This window comes from Quercus suber, unplaced genomic scaffold (genome assembly GCF_002906115.3).
Source record: "Quercus suber isolate HL8 unplaced genomic scaffold, Cork oak 2.0 scaffold_232, whole genome shotgun sequence".
In the NCBI taxonomy this organism is placed as follows: Eukaryota; Viridiplantae; Streptophyta; class Magnoliopsida; order Fagales; family Fagaceae; genus Quercus; species Quercus suber.
In genome coordinates, this window is record NW_027069689.1 from 21,872 (window position 1) to 43,691 (window position 21,820).

Genomic DNA, 21,820 nt, shown 5'->3' on the forward strand with positions numbered 1-21,820 from the left:
GGTGTGTTTTTTTCTTCTTAATTTTCAAAGAATTCTAACAGTATGCATGGCCTATCCATTTTAATATCACAGGTGATTATACTTACGATATTGAGGTCACCACTTCGGTTCTTGGTCTAGAACTTTGCCCCGAGACACGGCAGAAGGCTAGGCAGCACCAAACTTCCCTCTTATATCTTGATCAAAATCGTTGGAAGAAGGCTACGAGGAGATCTTATATATTGCTAACTGGCATACCATAGATTTATGCTAGGACATTTCTTCACCGTGAGAAAATTCTAGCTAACCATCTAAAATTTATTCTAACTATTCAAATAAAGTGTGCTAGGCAGTTTCTTCTTCTTTTCTTCTTTTTTTGTCTTTTTCTTTTAGGAACACCGAGATTTTTTTGATAATAATCGCTGTTCCTTAACCGAGATAGCTAACCATTATCAATTTGAAATTGAATTCCATATTATTACTTCACATGGAGTAGGACAGCTATTCTCAAAAAAAAAAAAAAAAAAAAAAAACATGGAGTAGGACGGCACACTAGTTTAGACTTTAGACTGAGTATAATTTAATTTCAACAATTCTAAGTCTACAAGCCCAAATACCCGTGGCTTGCAACAAATGGTTAAATTTAGAATTATATGTAAATTAAAAAAAAAAAAGGATTTAATAGTAAATAGTTACTAAAAATAAAATATTAAAAGTTACTTTAAGTTACATGATGAATAAGTCATAGTTTTTGTCAACAACAAAATATTATAAAATAGATTATGTGGGGCTAGAAAATCGGGTAGCCTCAGCCCACTTCAACCCAGGCCCAAATGGCCCACACCGAGGACGCATGATGGGTCCGATGATGACCCTATCCTCGGTCGTCCGAGACCTCAGTACGAAGAGGGGGCAAGCCCTGGGCGAACTGTCACCTCGGCATTGAATACGCTCACCTAACCCTTCTGGCCGCATTAATGAGGATGTAACACCCTGACAGTGCAACATCGATCAAGGTGAACCACTTGAGCACGGATATGACCTTTGATGGGATAGACAGTCAGGTGGAAGGCCAATAGATGACTAACAAGAGGAGGAAGAGAGGGATATATAAGAAAGGGGAGCAAAATGTAAAGGGGGGTTTTTTGGGGGAGTGGAAAGGAGGAAAAACCTCCTCGGCCAGGAGCCGAGAAGCATCTCCCAGTTGTAAATTGTTTTAAGTATTTTTTCAGTAAAAGAAAAAGAGGTCATGCTTCGTGAACGCCGGCCAGCGCCTAAACCTTCGATCCACTCTCTACAAATTCATTGTTCTGGGTTCGTTGGGCCTTTGACCCATATCCTTTGGGCTTGAGCAACAAAAACTGACCCTACAGATTATGTTAATGTAAACTATGTTGACGATACAAATTTATTATATAATGAGTCACTGACTCACTAGTGAAATTATGACATACAACTTTAATTATAAAGAAACTTTTTTTTTTTTTTCTAAAAATTAGCATACTTTCTATTTAAATATATCTTGTACACGTTTAATACATTTTTCCCTAAAAACTAGCACATACTAAACCAGCAGTTTATTCAATTTCAAATCTTAAATTTTAGTTTCTTAAAAATTTCTTTATGTGTAACCTCACTAACAATAGATAAATTTAAATTAAAAAATTATATTAAATTCAAAAAAAAAAAAAAAAAGCCTCATCGTACTTGTGGAGCGCGTGTGATGAGGCTATAATTTACCTAAATTTTTATTAACAGTAGCTACTTGGTGCATAGAGAGTGTAGTTACTTGTCTCACCAAACAAAAATAACTACTAGATGAAACTACAAATTCTAAGGCCTGAGTTTTCATTGCAAAAATCTTCGTTTTATTTTTCTTTTTTTTCTATTGAATGTCAATTTTTCAATTGTAATTTGGAGATTACTATATTCAATTCATTGGATTCTATATTCCACGAATATTCCTTTCGTCTTGTGTAGTTGTGAATTGAGCATCTCTTAGAACTAAAGTACATAACTTTATGTGAAAAGGGGGCTCTGAACCTTCTTCAACTATCACAAAATGAAAGTGCACTGTTGAACACAAATTGCTGTCCTAAATTAAATTCCAAATTTCAAACAATCTCTACCAAATCTTAAGCTTCTATTGATTTCATATTTCACATGTTAGGAATCTTGTGTTATCTCCTCTCTCAAACTGTTTGAATAAATGCCTGAACCAAATTTAAAGTAGAAACAAAAAAAAAATGTTTAGGAATTGATACATGCTATATGAATCTCCCTTGCTATCTAATTGTTACTCTCTCTCTCTCTCTTAAAGCTAACTTTTCTCAATAATTAATTTATTTTTGTTTTATGACAAGTCCCTTATATCTTTGTTGGAATGATTTTTTTTTTTTTTTATAATTTCTTTCCTGATTTAATGAGTATTTGTTAGAGGTGTCTTTAGTGGAAATTGATAGTGATTAGTGAGTAGAAAATGAAAAAAATTCACACAAGAACATATGATTTCAATGCTACTTTGTTGTTCATTTTTAAAACCAACCTTATAATAGTTTTGGCCGTATTAGTAGTTTTAAATGCACAATTTTTTTAAAAAAATTGTAAATCTCAAATTGAAATAAGTGAAAAATTATGACACTAAATCAAAAAAAAAAAAAGCCTCATCACATCTGTGAAGCGCGTGTGATGGGCTTATTACTTCAATTATAAGCACGATTTCATGATAAACAGTTTGGAAACCTTTTTGCACTATGTTTAAAAGTATAAAGATATAAAAGCAGTAAATTTTACCTTCATTTTTACTCCTACTTCCCTGTTCTCCAAAATTGTCAGTTTGATATATCTATCTTGAAATCACGTCTGGACATGTTCTTCTAAAAATATAACAAAGGGGATGAAATTGATGAAGATAGCAGTTGAAACTAAAAAAGAAAAAAAAAATGGCAACTTTGATTGTTCTCATGCTTGCCCCCAAAAAATGCGAAATAATTACTTGTTTGAATTTTTCACAAGGTTGACAACTAAATAATAATTGTAGGGTCAAGATTTGTAGCCAACCAAAAGATATGGGATGTGAGCCCAATAAGCCAATACAATGAATTTGTAGAGAGGGATGAAAAAACTGGGCTGTTTGTGAAATAAACAACAATTGCTAAGATTTTAAAAAATAAACAAGTACAAAAACACACTTTAAATTTTTATAAACTGATGTCCGAGGAGATAAATTATTGTTTGAAAAGCTAGTACAATTCTTAGAACTACAGTAAATTTTCTTCTTCTTCTCTTTCTTGATTTTCGATCCCCCTTTCATGATAGTCTATTACATTTATATAGTTTTCTTTCAACTATCTTGATCATACACTTGTTTTCATCTAAGATTCACTTGATATATGTCCCATCAGGTATCTTCTTTGGTCCTCCATAAGTGATGGCAGTTGAGGCTGCACTGTTCAGGGTCTTCTCCACATAAATGTAGCAGAAAATTGTGCAGTGCATTTATGCAGGTGGTAGCACTTTTCCTTAGATATTTCTCTATTCTTATCATCTTTATACGTGCTGAAGTTCATCCTTATGTTGAACTTCCTAAGGTCACCCAAACCGCCAGGTATTTTCTTGACCAGTACTCCTCATATCTCGGACTATATTTCTTTATCATCTCCTTACGTGATTTTCCACTCTAGGGTCTTTCCCAATCATTTACTCCTTCTCGAATACCCACATCCTCAAATAGGGCCCAAGGCCCAATATATGAATTTGGGCTTTTATCCCCACAATAGCCTCTCAAAATTTTAATTTTTCCTTCGCATCCGAGGAGAAAAAATGGGATTTTGATCCGCCATAGATATAAAGGCTTAAAAATGTAAAAAATACCTGGGTTTACACGTGTGAGAGCATAGATTTAGGAGCTTCATCATTGCCGCTGACGTTTCGGTATTTACGAAGCGTTTATTAATTTCTCCAAGCGGCATTATGTCTTTTGCATCCAACAGTGAGCCATTGATCCAACAAACAATATTTTTCTCAGTTCCATCTATTTTCGATTTTCCAAATAGTACTTAATTTAGTAAATTTCGGTATTCAATAACATAGTTAATCCCTGTGGGTTCGACATTCGTTTTCTAAAAACACTTTACTACTTGTTACGATTCTGTGCGCTTGCAGATTATTTTACACGAACAGATGGTTCCAATCTTATCTTCATTCGAGAAACCTAAAACTGGTGGAACATCCGTTTTAGCCCTCTTCGGCTCTTGATTAGTGTCTCATGTGGGTAGACGAGCTACAGACATTATCCTGGATAGGTAGGATCCTGTTCTCCCAGGCACAGCGAAGATGACATTGATAGTTCCCAAGGGGGGTCTTGAAGAAACATCTCTTTGAGATTCTGGGCTTGCTCAACTCCCCTGACCACTGGAATGATACAGGAGTTGTTTTAACTTACCCTCGCGAACAAGTTGTTCCAAGTGATCCCAGAGACTCCTACAATCTTCTGTGGCATGTCCATGATCCTGGTGATATTGGCAGTAGAGGTTATGATTACGTCTTTCAGGATTGTCTACCATCTTGTTCAGTCGTTTGAAGAATGATTCATTTTTAATCTTCTCCAAAACTTGATGCACAGGCTCTCAGAATACTGGGTTGACTGCTTGAGGATTCGCTGATCATGACTGTCCAACAAAATCTCTCCGTGGTTTATTGTTACTATAACGATCCAACCTAAAATCTCTCATCTCCTGAGGGATAACCTTATCCTTTCCTTTTCCCTGCTGTTGATCTTTTTCAACTCTTTTATACTTATCAATCCTATCCATCAGTTGACGAACACTGGTGACAGGTTTTCCTGTCAGAGATTTCCTTAAACCATGGTCAGTGGGGAGGCCGAGCTTGAATGTATTCAGGGCCACTTCGTCAAAATCGCCTTCCATTTTATTAAACATCTCCCAGTACCTATCTGAGTACGTTTTTAGTGTCTCACCCTCTTGCATGTTGAAGGATAGTAAAGAAGCTAAGGGCCGAGCAACTCTTCGATAGGTGACAAAATAGGAACCAAATGCTTGAGTGAGTTCTTTGAAAGAACTAATGGAATCTGCTTTCAAGCTATCAAACCATCTCATCGCAACCGGTCCCAGACTGGAGGGAAAAACTTTACACATCAAAGCTTCATCCTTGGAATGGACAGTCAACCTTTGGTTGAAATGGCTCACGTGTTCCACAGGGTCTGTTCTATCATTATAGATAGTGAACGTTGGCTGATGAAAACGATGAGGGAGTCTTGCCTCTTCAATCCTACGTATGAAAGGCAATCTGGAGATTTGGTTCAAGGCTTTGCTCATAGCGTCGTTCCCTACGCCTCCACGTGATGGGCTTCGAGGTTGTCGTTTGCGATAATGTTCTTTTTCATAGGAAAAAGATTCACTAACTGGTGTTCGAGACCTCCGTCTATAAGTAACATCTTGCTCGTCATCAGAGTTATCATTAGAGTTTGAAGAAGTCCACTTCCGCTTTGCATGGCGTAACTTCCTTTTTAACTGGTCAATCTCTAGTTGCATGTTCTTGTTATTCTCTGCATGAGATACATGACTTCCACCTCGTGGTTGGTTTCGATCAGTATGTGTGGTATGTACACTACCTTCACGATCACCTCTTTGCTCTAGGTTGAGAAAAGGATCAACGTGTTAGGATGCTCTGGACTCTGCTGGTTGTTGACCTAGTTCAGCCATCGTCCACTGTTGCTTCCACTCTTGCTCAAGCTCTTCCCACAAACGACGCCAATTGTAGGGTCAAGATTTGTAGCCCAATCCCAAAAGATATGGGATGTGAGCACAATAAGCCCAATACAATGAATTTGTAGAGAGTGGGTGAAAAAACTGGGCTGTTTGTGAAATAAACAACAATTGCTTAAGATTTTAAAAAATAAACAAGTACAAAAACACACTTTAAATTTTTATAAACTGATGTCCGAGGAGATAAATTATTATTTGAAAAGCTAGTACAATTCTTAGAGCTACAGTAAATTTTCCTTCTTCTTCTCTTCCTTGATTTTTCGATCCCCCTTTCATGATAGGTCTATTACATTTATATAGTTTTCTTTCAGACTATCTTGATCATACACTTGTTTTCATCTAAGTATTCACTTGAATATATGTCCCATCAGGTATCTTCTTTGATCCTCCATAAGTGATGACAGTTGAGGCTGCACTGTTCAAGGGTCTTCTCCACATAAATGTAGCCAGAAAAATTGCTGCAGTGCATTTGATGCGGTGGTAGCATCTTTTTCCTTAGATATTTCTCTATTCTTATCATCTTTATACGTGTCTGAAGTTCATCCTTATTGTTGGAACTTCCTGGAAGGTCACCCAAACCGCCCAGGTATTTGCTTGACTAGTACTCTTCATATCCGAGAATGATACGCTTCTCAGACTATATTTCTTTATCATCTCCTTACGTGATTTTCCACTCTAGGGTCTTTCTCAATCATTTACTCCTTCTCGAACATACCCACATCCTCAAATAGGGCCCAAGGCCCAATATATGAATTTGGGCTTTTATCCCCACAATAATAATAAATAAATAATTGGACTTTTCATAAGAAACATTTGTTGGAATAATACTCAAAGTAATAAAGGAAGAATAAGGATAACATTAAAAACAAACAAAAATAGATAACTTGGAGGCACAAAATTGTTATCTTTAGACAATATTTACCCCTACACACTTGTTGCTAAAGTGTTATCACAAATTTGTCCCCATAATACAATCAAGTTGTTGGGTTCTACAGATAGCAATTCTAAAGAATAACCATAGGATTTCTTGTGTTTCAAGTGAACATAAACCTCTATTTATACTCATAGTATATTTCATCAAAAAGCACGTATGAAGAGTTAAAATGTTACATAAAACCGTTCACATGGCTTGAAACCTCTTCAACCTTTCTAAACAGTTACCAGAAAATTATGTAGAAAATTCAGTTTTTCGAGTTTCGATTGGTCGAGAGTTCCTTTTGATCGATTGAATGCTCTTTTCTGATCAATCGAACAGGAATCGAATAGCGATTGAATCATCTAGGAACTCCAGGATTATTTTCTTACCATTTCGATCGATCGAGCCAAAGCTTCAACCGATTGAAAATACTGAATTTTGAATTTTCACTTAAAAAATTTCAGAATTTGAATTTTCACTTTATGAAATAATATTCTCCAAACTCAAACATCATTATTACAACCTATCCATGTATATACATATTGATACAACAACATTGCCAATAGAGTGAAAATTTATGGATCTAATTTGTTTCTTCTTCTTTTTGAGAAAATGATCTAATTTGTTTCTAATTATGTATATTCATCTAAAAAATAAAATAAAGATTAAACAGAGTTAAAAATAATAAAACTCAATTGAATAACACCTGAAACAAAAAAAATATAAAATTGATATACGAGTATCATGCTACGTTTGGTTGCCATGAAAACATAGGAAAATTAAAGAAAAAAATTTCTATAATTTTGTACTTCTGATTTTTAATGCCTGAGAATTGAGTAAACGTTAATGTAGAAAACATCAAACTTAATTTATTAAAAAAATATAGTTAATAATTCTAGTTTTTTTAAAAGGCTTTAATTATAATTGGTTTGTATATGAAACTACTTATTCTACCATTTTAAAAAAAGTAATGTTACTGTAAGGACCAGATTTGAACTCGAAGCCTACTATGTGGAATGACTCAAGCCCAAAAAGCCCAATAACAATGAATTTATAGCGAATGGGTTGGAAAAACTAGGCTGTAGTTGATCAAACAAACATTGGAAGAGATTCAGATGGTAAGAGAATGAAAGGAAATAGGGTTATATTGAATAAAATTTATCCTCGGCAAGGTCCGAGATGCATTGTTCTTGTATATTATTTTCAAATTGGGTTACAAGTTTGGTTCCTGAATACTATCGTGTTTTTCCTCCCCCTTTCTCATGAAGGGTCTCATCTCTTATAAAGTTCCTTCTAAAGCATCTTGATCCTACAGTTATTAAGCACCTGAGTCACTACTTGAGTGTCTGTTCCATCAGACACCCTCTATGGTCTTATACGTCTTGGGGCAACCAATTTCACACTATTCAAGGGTTTTCTTCACATTAATGCGGCCAAGAAATCAGCTGTAGAACATTAAATGCGGTGGTGACAGCTTTCTTCCTAAAATATCTTAGGACTTCCTTCGGTCCAATGTCCCTTCAATGGCTATTTACATCGACAAAGCTTCCTAAGAGGTTCTTCTGCATTAGTAAACCATTTCTTCTGACCTCGGCTCCAGTCTGCCGAGGAGATATTATCCACGGCCAATATCTCTTTGAACCTTTGTAATCAAAACTAAACCTTTTTCTTGCTAACACTGTCTTCTTTAATGGAGACTATTCCTACTCAGAATAATCCTTATTCTCGACTTGGGCTATAGGCCCACTATATATAAATTTACGTTAAACTTCTAGTCCTAACATCCCTACAATTATATACACAAACTATTTTACAATATTTTTACAAACTGCTGATGTAGTTTTAGCATTTTTCAAATTAATAGTTTTTAAAATTGTTGTAAAATAGTTTGTGATTATAGTATTACTCAGAAATAAAGAGAATATAGTATGGTAATATTTTAATGAAATTATAAATATAATAGGTTTTATAAAGAATCTAAATTTAATTTTATAGTTTCTTTCATTAACTTTTCATCTAAATTAATAATTATGTGTAAGTCACATGACTGTAAAAAAAATAAATAAAAAATAAAAAATCTACTAACATCAATTTATACGAAATACCTTATCAAAAAAATTTCTACGAAAGACCTTCACTAACACGTGTTTTGGTCACTACTTTAAAAACGGACCGGACCAGTCGGTCCGACCGGTTCAATTGGGAACTGGGAGCCAGTCCGGTCCGGTTAAAACCCCCAAAATCAGTCAACAACTGAAAAACCAAACAAAAACCAAGGTTGAACTGGAATTTTTTTTTTTAAAAACAGTTCGATACTCGGTTCGGTTTTTAAAGCACTTTTGGTAGAATGATGAAAAAGTAAAAGGGTGGTAATTAAATTATTATTATTATTATTATTATATAAATTAGAATGATGAAAATATAGGAGTAATTTCGATTTTGTTTTTATATATATTTTTCCATAATATCATTTTGTCTTTTTTCTTCCCAATTAATAAAAAATGGTGGGCTAGGTTAAAAACTCCATCCATCTCATTTTCTTTCCTTTCATTACACCAACCAAAAAGAAAATCACATTTCTCTCTCCTTTGTTTTTCTTCCTCCCACAACCAAACATAGCATAGCTTGTGTAGCCCAATGTCAACAGAAAGGTCCAAAATTTAGCTTAATAATGGACTAGAGGAATCAGGCCCAAAGTCCCTATTGGTAGTGAGCCCAAAGAGCAATACCTTTGCTATTGTGCAAGCGTGTCGTATTTGTCTGGTCCACCATTTCACGTTCTATAAGCTAATATAGGCGTAAATGCTCTTTTTTTTAATGTAGAAAACATCAAACTTAATTTATTAAAAAAATATAGTTAATAATTCTAGTTTTTTTAAAAGGCTTTAATTATAATTGGTTTGTATATGAAACTACTTATTCTACCATTTTAAAAAAAGTAATGTTACTGTAAGGACCAGATTTGAACTCGAAGCCTACTATGTGGAATGACTCAAGCCCAAAAAGCCCAATAACAATGAATTTATAGCGAATGGGTTGGAAAAACTAGGCTGTAGTTGATCAAACAAACATTGGAAGAGATTCAGATGGTAAGAGAATGAAAGGAAATAGGGTTATATTGAATAAAATTTATCCTCGGCAAGGTCCGAGATGCATTGTTCTTGTATATTATTTTCAAATTGGGTTACAAGTTTGGTTCCTGAATACTATCGTGTTTTTCCTCCCCCTTTCTCATGAAGGGTCTCATCTCTTATAAAGTTCCTTCTAAAGCATCTTGATCCTACAGTTATTAAGCACCTGAGTCACTACTTGAGTGTCTGTTCCATCAGACACCCTCTATGGTCTTATACGTCTTGGGGCAACCAATTTCACACTATTCAAGGGTTTTCTTCACATTAATGCGGCCAAGAAATCAGCTGTAGAACATTAAATGCGGTGGTGACAGCTTTCTTCCTAAAATATCTTAGGACTTCCTTCGGTCCAATGTCCCTTCAATGGCTATTTACATCGACAAAGCTTCCTAAGAGGTTCTTCTGCATTAGTAAACCATTTCTTCTGACCTCGGCTCCAGTCTGCCGAGGAGATATTATCCACGGCCAATATCTCTTTGAACCTTTGTAATCAAAACTAAACCTTTTTCTTGCTAACACTGTCTTCTTTAATGGAGACTATTCCTACTCAGAATAATCCTTATTCTCGACTTGGGCTATAGGCCCACTATATATAAATTTACGTTAAACTTCTGGTCCTAACATCCCTACAATTATATACACAAACTATTTTACAACATTTTTACAAACTGCTGATGTAGTTTTAGCATTTTTCAAATTAATAGTTTTTAAAATTGTTGTAAAATAGTTTGTGATTATAGTATTACTCAGAAATAAAGAGAATATAGTATGGTAATATTTTAATGAAATTATAAATATAATAGGTTTTATAAAGAATCTAAATTTAATTTTATAGTTTCTTTCATTAACTTTTCATCTAAATTAATAATTATGTGTAAGTCACATTTAACTCCATCCATCTCATTTTCTTTCCTTTCATTACACCAACCAAAAAGAAAATCACATTTCTCTCTCCTTTGTTTTTCTTCCTCCCACAACCAAACATAGCATAGCTTGTGTAGCCCAATGTCAACAGAAAGGTCCAAAATTTAGCTTAATAATGGACTAGAGGAATCAGGCCCAAAGTCCCTATTGGTAGTGAGCCCAAAGAGCAATACCTTTGCTATTGTGCAAGCGTGTCGTATTTGTCTGGTCCACCATTTCACGTTCTATAAGCTAATATAGGCGTAAATGCTCTTTTTGTCCCTACATTTTTGAGTCATTTCTATTTTGGTCCCTGCATTTCTATTTTACTACTTTTAGTCCCTAATCCAATTAACGCTTGTTATTTTAGTCCTTTCTGTTAGCCAACAGACGAAAATCGCTGACGTGACTAACGGACTAATTAAAATAATAATTAAAAAATCTATTTTGGCATTAAAAATGCCACGTCAGCATCTAATTTAATTTTAATTAAATAAAAAAATTAAAAACAAAAAATTATAGATCTAAGAACATAACAAATTGTTCTTCAATGTTCTTCTTAAATCAAGAAAAAAACCCAGCAACGACATCAAACCCAGAATCAAAGAGCATGAACATCAAAGAACATGAACATCAAACCTATAGGGAAAAAAAAAATGAACATCACCAAATCAAAGAGCATGAATAAGAGCAAACACAGGAAAACCCTCACAAAACCACACCCAAACCAAATCATCCAAAAAATAGAAACTCAGCAAAGCACCCAACTCATCCACTCCCAAACCAAACCATAATCAAAGAAATTTCGAATACCACCACAAGTTAATAACTTAAAAAACAAAAAGAATTTTCAAAATGCGAAATTCCCAGCAAACGCCAAAGTCAAATCTCCAACAAACCCCAAACCTCAAATGCCTAAAACGATCACCGATCAGACCAACAACAACAACAAACCTTGCAATCCCAACCAACGAACCCAGTCAAACCCAGCACCCACCAACAAGCTTCCTTCCACGAGACGAAACTGGACTGAGAAGATTGAGTGGTGTCGAAATAGCTACACCGCTCTGGCCAGATTCTGGTATCAAGAAGACCGATAATGACATCGGAGCCGTAATCGGAATCGGACCAGAGACTGCGCTAGTTCCTAAGGCTGAGAAACTGAGGAGACCGAGTGGTGTGAAGCTCGTGATGGCGGTCCTCGAACATGGCAATGACTGACGGGTTTTTGCCGATCATATCAGCTTCACTTTGCGTGAGAGAGGCGAAGAAGCCATCTCTTTCTCTAAACCCGTATCCAAAGAGAAAGCCAAAAGAGAGATAGAGATAGAGATTTTGATTTGAGAGACAGAGAGAGCTTTAGATGAAAGAGAGCATCGTTTTAGACGAGAGAGAGGTTTAGTAAGTTGAATCTAGTGGATGAGCAATGAGCAAAATGTTTTTTATTTGGATTTCAAATAAAGAAAAATGTCAGGTTTGTTGTTGTTGCTGGGGTTTTTATTTATTTATTTAAGAAGAATATTAAAGAACAAGTTCTTATGTTGTTAGATCTGTAATTTTTTGTTTTTAATTTTGTTTTATTTAATTAAAATTAAATTAGATGCTAACATGGCATTTTTAATGCCAAAATAGATTTTTTAATTATTATTTTAATCAATCTATTTATTTCCGTCTGTTGTCTGACGAAAAGGACTAAAATAACAAGCATTAATTGGATTAGAGACTAAAAGTGGTAAAATAGAAATGTATGTACCAAAATAGAAATGACCCCAAAATGTAAGGACAAAAAGAGCATTTACACCTATTAATATATTCTCATCTCATCTATATATAAATAGGCCTCCCCTCCGTTTTCGCATTCTAATTCTTTCTCTCTTTCTTTTTCTGTGTGTGTGTGTGTGTGTGAAATATTTGATAGATAGAGAATGCCTGGTGTAACCTGCAACGTACCCTTGCAACAAAGAGTTCAACGACAATACCGAGCAAGAGCAAAAGCTACATCACAAGTCCGAATGGCACCGTTACAATCTCAAGCGCAAGGTCTCTCTCTCTCTCTCTCTCTCTTCATATATCAATCATTTATTCATTGTTATTTAGAAACAGACACCTTGTATCTCATTGGATCGCTTATCGTCCGTCGTACATGGAATGCAACCAATGATCCAAATCGAAACACACGACACAAGAATCGGAAAAACTCCCAATCATGTCACTTGTAAAAGACACAAACTTTAGTATATAACTACACATTTTTTTGCTCCTTGACGAAGTAATCAAGAAGTGGAATGCCAAAAGTCAAAATTCCTAATGCCTTGCTTGCCAAATAGACCTGGCCTAGGAATGGAATGCAATTGATGGACATGAAGATTACAGGGCTTATGTGAGCTCGACCCTACTTCTCTTCTGTACTCTATATAAAAAAGGATAGTTGAGCTGTTTGTATTTAGCAAAACGATACTTTAAAACAGTAGAGGCTCGACAGAAGGCTTAAATTACTTTGTTGCTCCTAAAGGAATGTTTCAGCTAAAAAAACTTTGGAGCCCTTTTGGTCTTTTTCTCTATAATCTATTACTGACAAATTTGGTTGAAATTGCTCTGTTGCTCCTAACTTCATTTGTTAGCTAAAAAAATTGAAGCCCTTTTTAGTCTTTTTGTTGTCAATTTTATAGTGATGCCAAACGTTTTGCTTTTTTTTTTTTAATGAAATTACTATGTTGATTCCTAAAAACAATGCCACGAACATCAATGCAAATTTATTGACTTGTAATGGATGACAACAAGTGGAAATAAAATATATAATTTTTTTTCTCTATTATCAATGAACTAAAGTGAAATATTAAATATTTTTTTTTTGTATGCAATTGGTCTGAGAAAAATAAAAGGCCCCTACCTCAGTAGCAATATGACTCAAAAAGCATAGTATAACTATACTGTATATAATGGAGGACAATGAAGTCTCAAGGAGAACACATGTTTGAGAAATAAAAAAGAAACAAAAAAGAAAAAAAGATTACAACTTAGGAATCGGCACCTAAGATTTACTTGGAATTAACACTAAGCGGTGAAAAAAGAAAAACAGAAGCTAGAAATAAGCACCTAGGGTTACTTGGCTTTAGCACCAAGCAAGTTATACATATAGGAATCCAAAAATCAACACCTAGGCTTACTTGGAATCAACACCAAGCACTGGAAGAAAACTTCCCATCCAAATTTCATTAATTCGTGATCAACTATCTAGAATAACAAGTCCAAGAGCCTGTTAATAAGCTCTCCAAAAGTAAAATATAATTTTTTTTTCGAGCATCATCAATTATTATTATTGATCTAATTTTTTTTCTAATTAGATATATTCATCTAAAAGTAAAATATAAAATAAAGATTAAACAAAGTTAAGAATAATAAAAGTCAACCGAATAACACCAAAAACTTAAAAAATAAAACAAAATAAAATAAACCATATACGTGTATACATAACGGTATCAGAAAAAAAATGAACTTCATGCTACGTTTGGTTGTCATGAAAACACAGGAAAATGAAAGAAAAACATCTCTATATTGTTTACTTTCTGTTTTTAATGCTTGCAACTGAGTAAGCATTAATGCCCATTAATCTGAGTCCAACAAGAATATAACCACCAAAAAATAAAAAAAAAATTCAACTCTTATATTAGTAACCTTTTTCAAAATCAAAAGAACATGAATCATATACTTTCTCAATCCGTTATTTTTGTGTGTGTTTTCCACAGCTTTCTCAGAATCTTAGAGCAATCAAACGAGTAAATTACAACCAGGCAACCAAAGTTCTTTTCAGAAACTTTTTTCTATTTTTTGTGTGTCCTAGTCTAGAGTTCTTGTTGAAGTTAGATTTTGTAGAAGAGTTGTAATATTGTGTATTACATATTTTGTTTTTACACAACTATGTTGCATTAGTTGGTATCAAAGTCACACTTTGTTGCATCATTCTTTTTTTTTTCTTTTTTTTATGTGTGTGTTGTTGCATCATTCTTTTCTACACTATTTACACAAGTCATATAATTTATTAAAAAAATTATGTGACTAAAAATATATGTGAATATCTTTCAATAATCATATAGCAAGTTGAAAAGAGAGAGAAAGATGTCCACTAACACGAGTACACGTCTTTTAGTAGAATAATGAAAACATGAAAGAATGATAATTAAATTACTATTATACCCTTATTATTAAAATTATAATGATAAAAAAGTGGAGGTGATTTTGTAATTTTTTTCTCACTATCATTTTATTTCCTCTTTTTTCCCAATTTAGAACAAAAAAAAAAAGAAAAAAATAGTGGGATCGAGTGGAAAACTCCATCCATCCGGACCATCCCTATTTACTTTCATCTCCCCTTTAATTACACCCACATGATAAAAAAATCTCATTTTTCCTTCTCTTTATTTTTCATCGTCTCCCTTTTCACCCCCAATGAATGGTGATTCTTGACTTGTGTAGCCCAATGTCAACAGAGAAGCCCAAACTTTAGCTTAATAAAGGACCAGAGGAATCAGGCCCAAAGGCCGTACCATATTCGCAATAAGCCCAAAGGCCAATACGTTAGCGATTGCGCAAGCGAGTCGTATTTGTCTGGTCCACCGTTTCACCGTCTACGAGCCGCCGTATAGTATAGTATATTAACTCATCATCTATTCTACATTTCTACTCTACATATAAATAGGTCTCGCCTCCGCCTCCACTTTCTGATTCTCTCTCTCTCTCTCTCTCTTTTCCTTTTTTTCTGTGTGAGAAATATTTGATAGAAAGAGAATGCCTGGTTTAACCTGCAACGCTTGCAACAAAGAGTTCAACGACGATACCGAGCAAAAGCTACATTACAAGTCCGAATGGCACCGTTACAATCTCAAGCGCAAGGTCTCTCTCTCTCTCCATGTATCAATCATTTATTCATTGTTGTTTAGATTAGGTTATTCGATTCTGTCATTTCACAATTAACGGTAGAGGGAAAATTATAATAATAATAATAATAATAATAATATATAAGGAATTAAGATTTTAATAATCGAGATTATGTTTCTAATCAAAGTGTATGGTTCTAATTGAGCTGAAGGGTTCACATAAGAAATTTAAATTTTATTTTCTTGTTAAGCAAACAGGGATTCTGTTTTTTTTTTTTTTTTTATCTGGTGTTTCCAATAGAGACGGCTAGGGTTCAAATCCACCCGCCCCAACTATTGAATTATCAACAAAAAAAAAAAAAAAAAAAAAAATTGTAACTTGATTACTTAGTAATTTTAGGATTGTGATATCAATGTCTTTCGAGTGACGAGTAAAAATATGTTTTAAGATTGGAAATAATTAACAAGTACGTATCCATTGTTATGAAAGTTAGTTAACTATGAATTTGGTTTGCGGTGGAGATAAATAGACGGAAGATAACATGACAATTTGGACAAGGTTTATCATGCAAACTAGTTTTGTCCCCCTTCTTTTAGTGAAATGAAACAGGGCCGGAATGAATGAAAACATTTATGTTATGGGAAATCGGATTAATGGAATGGGGGTTGTGTTGCAAGCGAAACTTCCCATGGCAATTAATTTTTACAAACACATCGAGTGGGTCTTGGACCCACAACCTCATCCTACTTCCTATTTTTATGGAATGAGGTGGTCTTTTGAGGTTGAGCTCGTTGGCTTTTCCTACTTGGATTTTTCTTCTTTAGGTTCATTGAGTGTTTTATGTAGCAATATAAGCCATCTCAATTGTGTTTTTGGGAACTAATTTCAGAGAAGAAATTCTAAGTGATCTTTATATTATTGTGTTGTACATAATATAATATACGCTTTTACTTGTAACTGATTTCTTGAAGAAGCATTTTCAACTTGCAATCGCTTAATGAAGTTGATAGTGGTAATTTTATTTCTATTGAAGTTTGCTTCACTTGCAACCTTTGCTTGGTGTTGTTTCATTTCATTGTCAACTGTGATCATCACATTTATTAATTAGCTCAACTTACATTTTGGAAATGGAAAAAATTAGTTTTGGTACTATAACTGTAACTTGTGAATGAAAACTTCAGTTGAAAGTAGATTGTTGGATGCTAGAAATTTACAATGTAATGCCTAATCAAGTTTAGTTGGTATATATCTCAAATAAAGTTTAGTTGGTATATCTTGATTTTCTGGTATAAGAAACAAGTCTCTGGTGTTCTTTGATTATTCTGTAAGTGCCATTCTATGCAATGGTAAACCTGATTGCTGTGCTCAATAAGTTATTACAAATTTACAATTTGTTATTCTCTGTAAATAAACAGGTAGCTGGGGTTCCTGGAGTGACTGAAGCATTATTTGTAGCTAGACAAACTGCTCTTGCTCAAGAGAAAGGCCAGTCAAGTGAAACTCCCATGCTCTACAGTTGTGGTCTTTGTGGGAAAGGGTATAGAAGTTCTAAGGCTCATGCTGAGCATCTTAAATCTCGAAATCACATCATGCGGGACTCTCAAGGAACAAACAATGAAGAAGAGGACAAGGCAATAGTTAAGCCACTTCCGCGTCGTGTTGTGAATAAGCCATCCCCACAAAGGGAGGTAAACAATGAAGAGAGTGAAGAAAGCGACTGGGAGGAAGCTGATCCAGAAGAAGACTTGGTTGGTGAAGCCACAAATTCCTTAACCGATTTGAATGTACATGAGGTTGGCTCTGACAATGACATGGATGAGGATGAGGATGATGATGATGATGACTACGAGGAGTTGGATCCATCTAGTTGCTTTATGTGTGATCTAGAGCATGATACCATAGAGAGCTGCATGGTTCACATGCACAAGCAGCATGGGTTCTTCATTCCTGATGTTGAGTATTTAAAGGACCCAGAAGGATTCCTTACATATCTTGGCCTTAAGGTACTGAAACATCTGCCTAAGTTTGTTCTTAGTAGAAACCTGTTCCTTATTTTGCAGCTTTTCAGTTATTTGGTTTCACATCCATTTTCTCTCATCTTTTCTTTTCAGGTCAAGAGAGATTTCATGTGTCTGTACTGTAATGATCGGTGCCAACCTTTTAACGGTTTGGAAGCAGTTAGGAAGCATATGGTTGCTAAAAGTCATTGCAAAGTACATTTTGGTGATGGTGATGATGAGGAGGAAGCAGAGCTAGAAGACTTTTATGATTATAGCAGCAGGTTTTTAGTCTTTCTTGCAACTTGGGTTCTACTAAATTCTTTACTGACAATATTTATAGCTATATATGTTCATATGCCTAAGCTTGACTCTTTTTTGGTATAATTATTTTTCTGGTTATAGTTATGTGGATGAAGAGGGCAAACAGCTGGTTGCAGCAGGTGACATGGACAACAATGTAGAATTTGGGAGTGGTGGCTCTGAGCTCATCATAACTAGAAGATCTGATGAGGGAAAATCAACCAAAACACTTGGCTCCCGGGAATATATGCGCTACTATCGCCAGAAACCACGACCTTCACCTTTGAACAATATGGCTATTACTGCAGCACTGGCCTCAAGGTTTGCTTTTAAACCCCATATGTCAGTCCTCATGTCTATAGGGAAAACCACAAACATTACTTTTATTCAGCAACATAACCAATAAAAGAATGAAATCATGTGATGATGAGGAAATTGTTTTTCATTTCAGGTATAGGAGCATGGGGTTGGCTACTGTGCAGTCAAGAGAACAGATGGTGAGAATGAAAGTGATGAAGCAAATGAATAGATCAGGTGTAGAGGCCATGCGCTCTAAGATTGGGATGAAGAGCAATGTCATCCGGAACCTGCCCAACAATGTCACATACTAGTTTTAGACTAGCTCTTTTTCTTTTTGAAGTTATATATGATAATAGCTAATATTCTGTTGAAATTAAGGTTATTATTATCCTATGAAGTTGCTGTATTTTTTTTTCCCTCAGAAATGATTTATACTTTCTAGTCCGATACACATCCAGTAAGCATCTGGGATTGGATGGACCTGGCTATCATGAATTCTATTGAATGAAATAGTTTTGTTTGTATTTTCAACATTTTCTTCTGATCTTTGTTTATGCCTCTTAAAGTCTGTCTGTTATGATAATGCCCGAGCACCTTTTTACAGTCTAATAGAAGCTAATTTTCTATGTTTGTTACTCACTTTCAGATATTTACCCCCATCTAATTCTCTTTTGTTTTTCGTTAACTTTATTAAAATCGAATTTTGGCTGAAATGTGATGTACTCCCTTTAAATTTGGTGAATTGTTATTTTCATCTTTTAAGTTTTATTTTTGTTATTTAAGTGCTTAAAGTTTATGTTTATTATTATTGTTTGTAGTTCCGTTCGTAAACTCTGTAATTTAGGAAAAAATGCCTATACACCCCTTAAACTTTCAGCTACTAGCCAAAATACCCCCTGAATTTTTTTATTGGCTAATTTAATCCTTAAACTATACACAGTTGCCAAATCAATACTTTTTTTTTTTTTTGGAGAAGAATGCTACACACTTCAACCCACAACTATGTCCAAACCACCACCCACAGTGCTAAATGAAGAGAATAAACCCATCACAAATCGTTGGCCTGACATGATACTAAGATCGAAATTCCTTTCAAGCAAGGGGTGGATTGATAGCTTGCGCTTGTTAGAGATTGCACCACCACTTCATTGTCGCTCAGAGAGAGAGAGAGAGGTGTGTTGGATCAAACAAGAAAACGAAAAAGATTTTGCTAAGCTATAGTGCTAGACAGATTTGGATTAACACCGTAGTTAGCATGCAATTTACTCAGTTGCAAACTAGTCCCATGTGAACCTTTTTTTTTTTTTTTAATGTACAATTCAAATTTTAGCTGACTTTGGCAAAAAAGGTGGAAGTTATTTGCAATCTTGGTTTCTTTTATAGCTAGTTCTATTTCCAATGAAGTTGAAGTCAAATTATTTGTAATAAATGTGTCAAAATTTTCCAAATCTTTTATGGCATGACATGCATACTTGCGTAAAAACAAAGAGATTGACAAAATGGTTGTCAAGGAATCTTGGCAAAGACGGCATCAATTCCCGTTGAATATGCTGAAAGCAAGACAGGAAACGTCTTTATCAGGCGTATAAATGGAATAATACGATAGAATCATCAAACATGGATTTACGAAAATGACATATTGTTAACAACATCAAATTACATCATTTTAATATTTTTATAAGCTTTAAATGATATTTAGCTCCCCATTTTTTCATTTGACATATTTTCGACTTTGGCCTAGATAATCCTTTTTTTTCCTTCCCCTTTGTGAGTTTTTTTGATAAATCCCCCCTTTGTTAGTCCCTAAAAAAAAGAACATGTTAATTAAGAAAGTAACACATATTATGNAAGAATGCGTCTGTTAGTTTGGTGTTAAAAAACTAACAGTTAACGTGAGAGACACGTGAGATTTAAAAACTCATGCAAGAAGTCTTCAACTGAATCTCTAGATCAACCTGACTCTAATCTTGGACTCAAACATTCAAAACCCCAAGAATCTTCACCTTCTTGCTCCTCTTCTTCTTCCTCATCATCATTCCTTGTTCTTCAATCTGAGAGGGCTTGATGAAAGAGTAAGAAGTGAGTTTATCGGAAAGGACCCATTTGGCTATTGGGGTGTTTCCACTGATGTGGAGGTAGAGCTTTACTGGGTTTTTGAGAGGGAATTTGCAAATTAACATCACTTTTCAAACAATTTCGTTAGTTAGCATTGTTTCAAATTATTTAAGAAACTAACATCTCGAGTCTTTTAAACTCGAGTTCACTATAGCAACTCGAGTCTTAGAAACTTGAGTTCTATGTGCTGGAAAAGTAGAACTCGAGTCCATAAGAGAGAAACTCAACTTCAACCCAGAGAGAAACGAAACTCAACTTCAACCTAGAAAGAAACGAAATCAATTCAACTTGACAGACCTAGAGAGAAACGATATCAACAAACCCATGCAAACCTAGAGACCCATAACGAAACAAACAAACCCATTTCAACTTCAACTTCAACTCCAACAACAAAGTTTATGTACACATAGAAACCACGAACCACGAAGATCAAACCCACGAAGAAATGAAGGTCAAACCCAAACAACGAAGAAGAAACAACAAAGATCAAACCCAAACAACGAAGATCAAACCACGATAGTGAAGGCCACTGAACCCAGGTGGTGAAGGCTTCAGGCGGCGAAGCTTCAGCAGCAGCAGCAATTGCTTCGTTTTCTTTTCTTCTCTGGGTCTTTGGGTTTGTTTAAGTTTCGTTGCTTCTCTTTGGCTTTAGGAACTCGAGTCTTAAAGACTCGAGTTCCACAGGAATAATTTTCATGGAACTCGAGTCTCTAAAACTCAAGTTTCTACAATGGACTCAAGTCTAAAAGACACGAGATGTTAATTTTCTAAATAGTTTGGAAACCATGCTAACTAACAAAATTGTTTGAAAAATGGTGTTGTTTTGCAAATTCGTCCAAGTTTTTGAGATTTGGGGTTTGGGTTGTGGTGAAGCCAAGAGGGCCTGGCTTTTTAAAATTTCCTTTAACACTAGTTAAAAATCACAAATTAAACAAAAATTTTATCACTGCCCCCTTGAAAATTTAGATTTTAGAATTGGCTACACAAAAATTTTAACTAATCCAATAAAAGTTAAACCCAATCAAGCAAAATTGATACAAAATACCCAAAAATAATATATTTGGTATGATAAACAAACCTAATCTGTCCATTTCCTCAACCCATGGCTCTCCCAATGCTAACAAAACCCTAATTCTTCCTATAACATATTCTAAATCACATTCTTTTTTAACAAAAATAAAAAAAAAACTTGTCTCACGGTATAATGCCCCATAGCACCACCTCATCAAGTCAATCCACTGCTCTGCCATTCAGTCCACTATAATAACTGGTATCTATCTCTTCCCATCTCCAGGGATAGAACTAGGATTCGAAGTCGAGGGGGGCAAATATAATTTTTTTGGGCTTATTTTCTAAAATCTTAAATATATACCTACTATTTAATATTTTTTTAAAAAATTGGGGGGCCACAGCCCCCTTCAGCCTGTATGTGCTTCCTGCCCATCTCCCTTTGTCGCTCCTCTCTTCCTGATGTTACCTTTTCTTTTCTTTTCTTTTTTTATTGCAACTTACTTT

At 34.7% G+C, this 21,820-nt stretch overlaps 3 protein-coding genes across 4 annotated transcripts in view; 1 reads left to right on the forward strand and 2 right to left on the reverse strand.

Annotated features, from left to right (window-relative positions):
* Positions 1-204, reverse strand: part of LOC112000100 (rust resistance kinase Lr10) — a 16,429-nt gene extending 16,225 nt beyond the window's left edge. For both annotated transcript variants that reach the window (XM_065780307.1, XM_065780306.1), the window contains exon 1: positions 87-204. The gene's annotated coding sequence lies outside the window, so the exon portion shown is untranslated. The remainder of the gene's footprint in view (positions 1-86) is intronic.
* Positions 205-4,643: 4,439 nt separating this feature from the next.
* Positions 4,644-5,531, reverse strand: LOC136070412 (uncharacterized). The gene has a single exon (XM_065780321.1). The coding sequence runs from the start codon at positions 5,529-5,531 to the stop codon at positions 4,644-4,646; it is 888 nt and encodes a 295-aa protein (XP_065636393.1).
* A 9,884-nt stretch (positions 5,532-15,415) lies between these two features.
* On the forward strand, positions 15,416-18,721 carry LOC111985668 (cytoplasmic 60S subunit biogenesis factor REI1 homolog 1-like). Its single transcript, XM_065780308.1, has 5 exons — positions 15,416-15,605; positions 17,006-17,593; positions 17,702-17,871; positions 17,993-18,211; positions 18,342-18,721. Exons 1-5 carry the CDS (start codon positions 15,501-15,503, stop codon positions 18,499-18,501), a joined length of 1,242 nt encoding a protein of 413 aa, XP_065636380.1. The 5' UTR covers positions 15,416-15,500; the 3' UTR covers positions 18,502-18,721.
* The last annotated feature ends 3,099 nt before the right edge of the window (positions 18,722-21,820 follow it).

Excerpts from the sequence above, each read along its gene's own strand:
- LOC136070412 (XM_065780321.1), bottom strand. The coding sequence starts at position 5,531 with ATGCAACTAGAGATTGACCAGTTAAAAAGGAAGTTACGCCATGCAAAG.
- LOC111985668 (XM_065780308.1), top strand. The coding sequence starts at position 15,501 with ATGCCTGGTTTAACCTGCAACGCTTGCAACAAAGAGTTCAACGACGAT. Across the intron at positions 15,606-17,005 it reads GTTACAATCTCAAGCGCAAG|GTAGCTGGGGTTCCTGGAGT; the intron begins GTCTCTCTCTCT and ends GTAAATAAACAG. Across the intron at positions 18,212-18,341 it reads ACTGCAGCACTGGCCTCAAG|GTATAGGAGCATGGGGTTGG; the intron begins GTTTGCTTTTAA and ends TTTTCATTTCAG.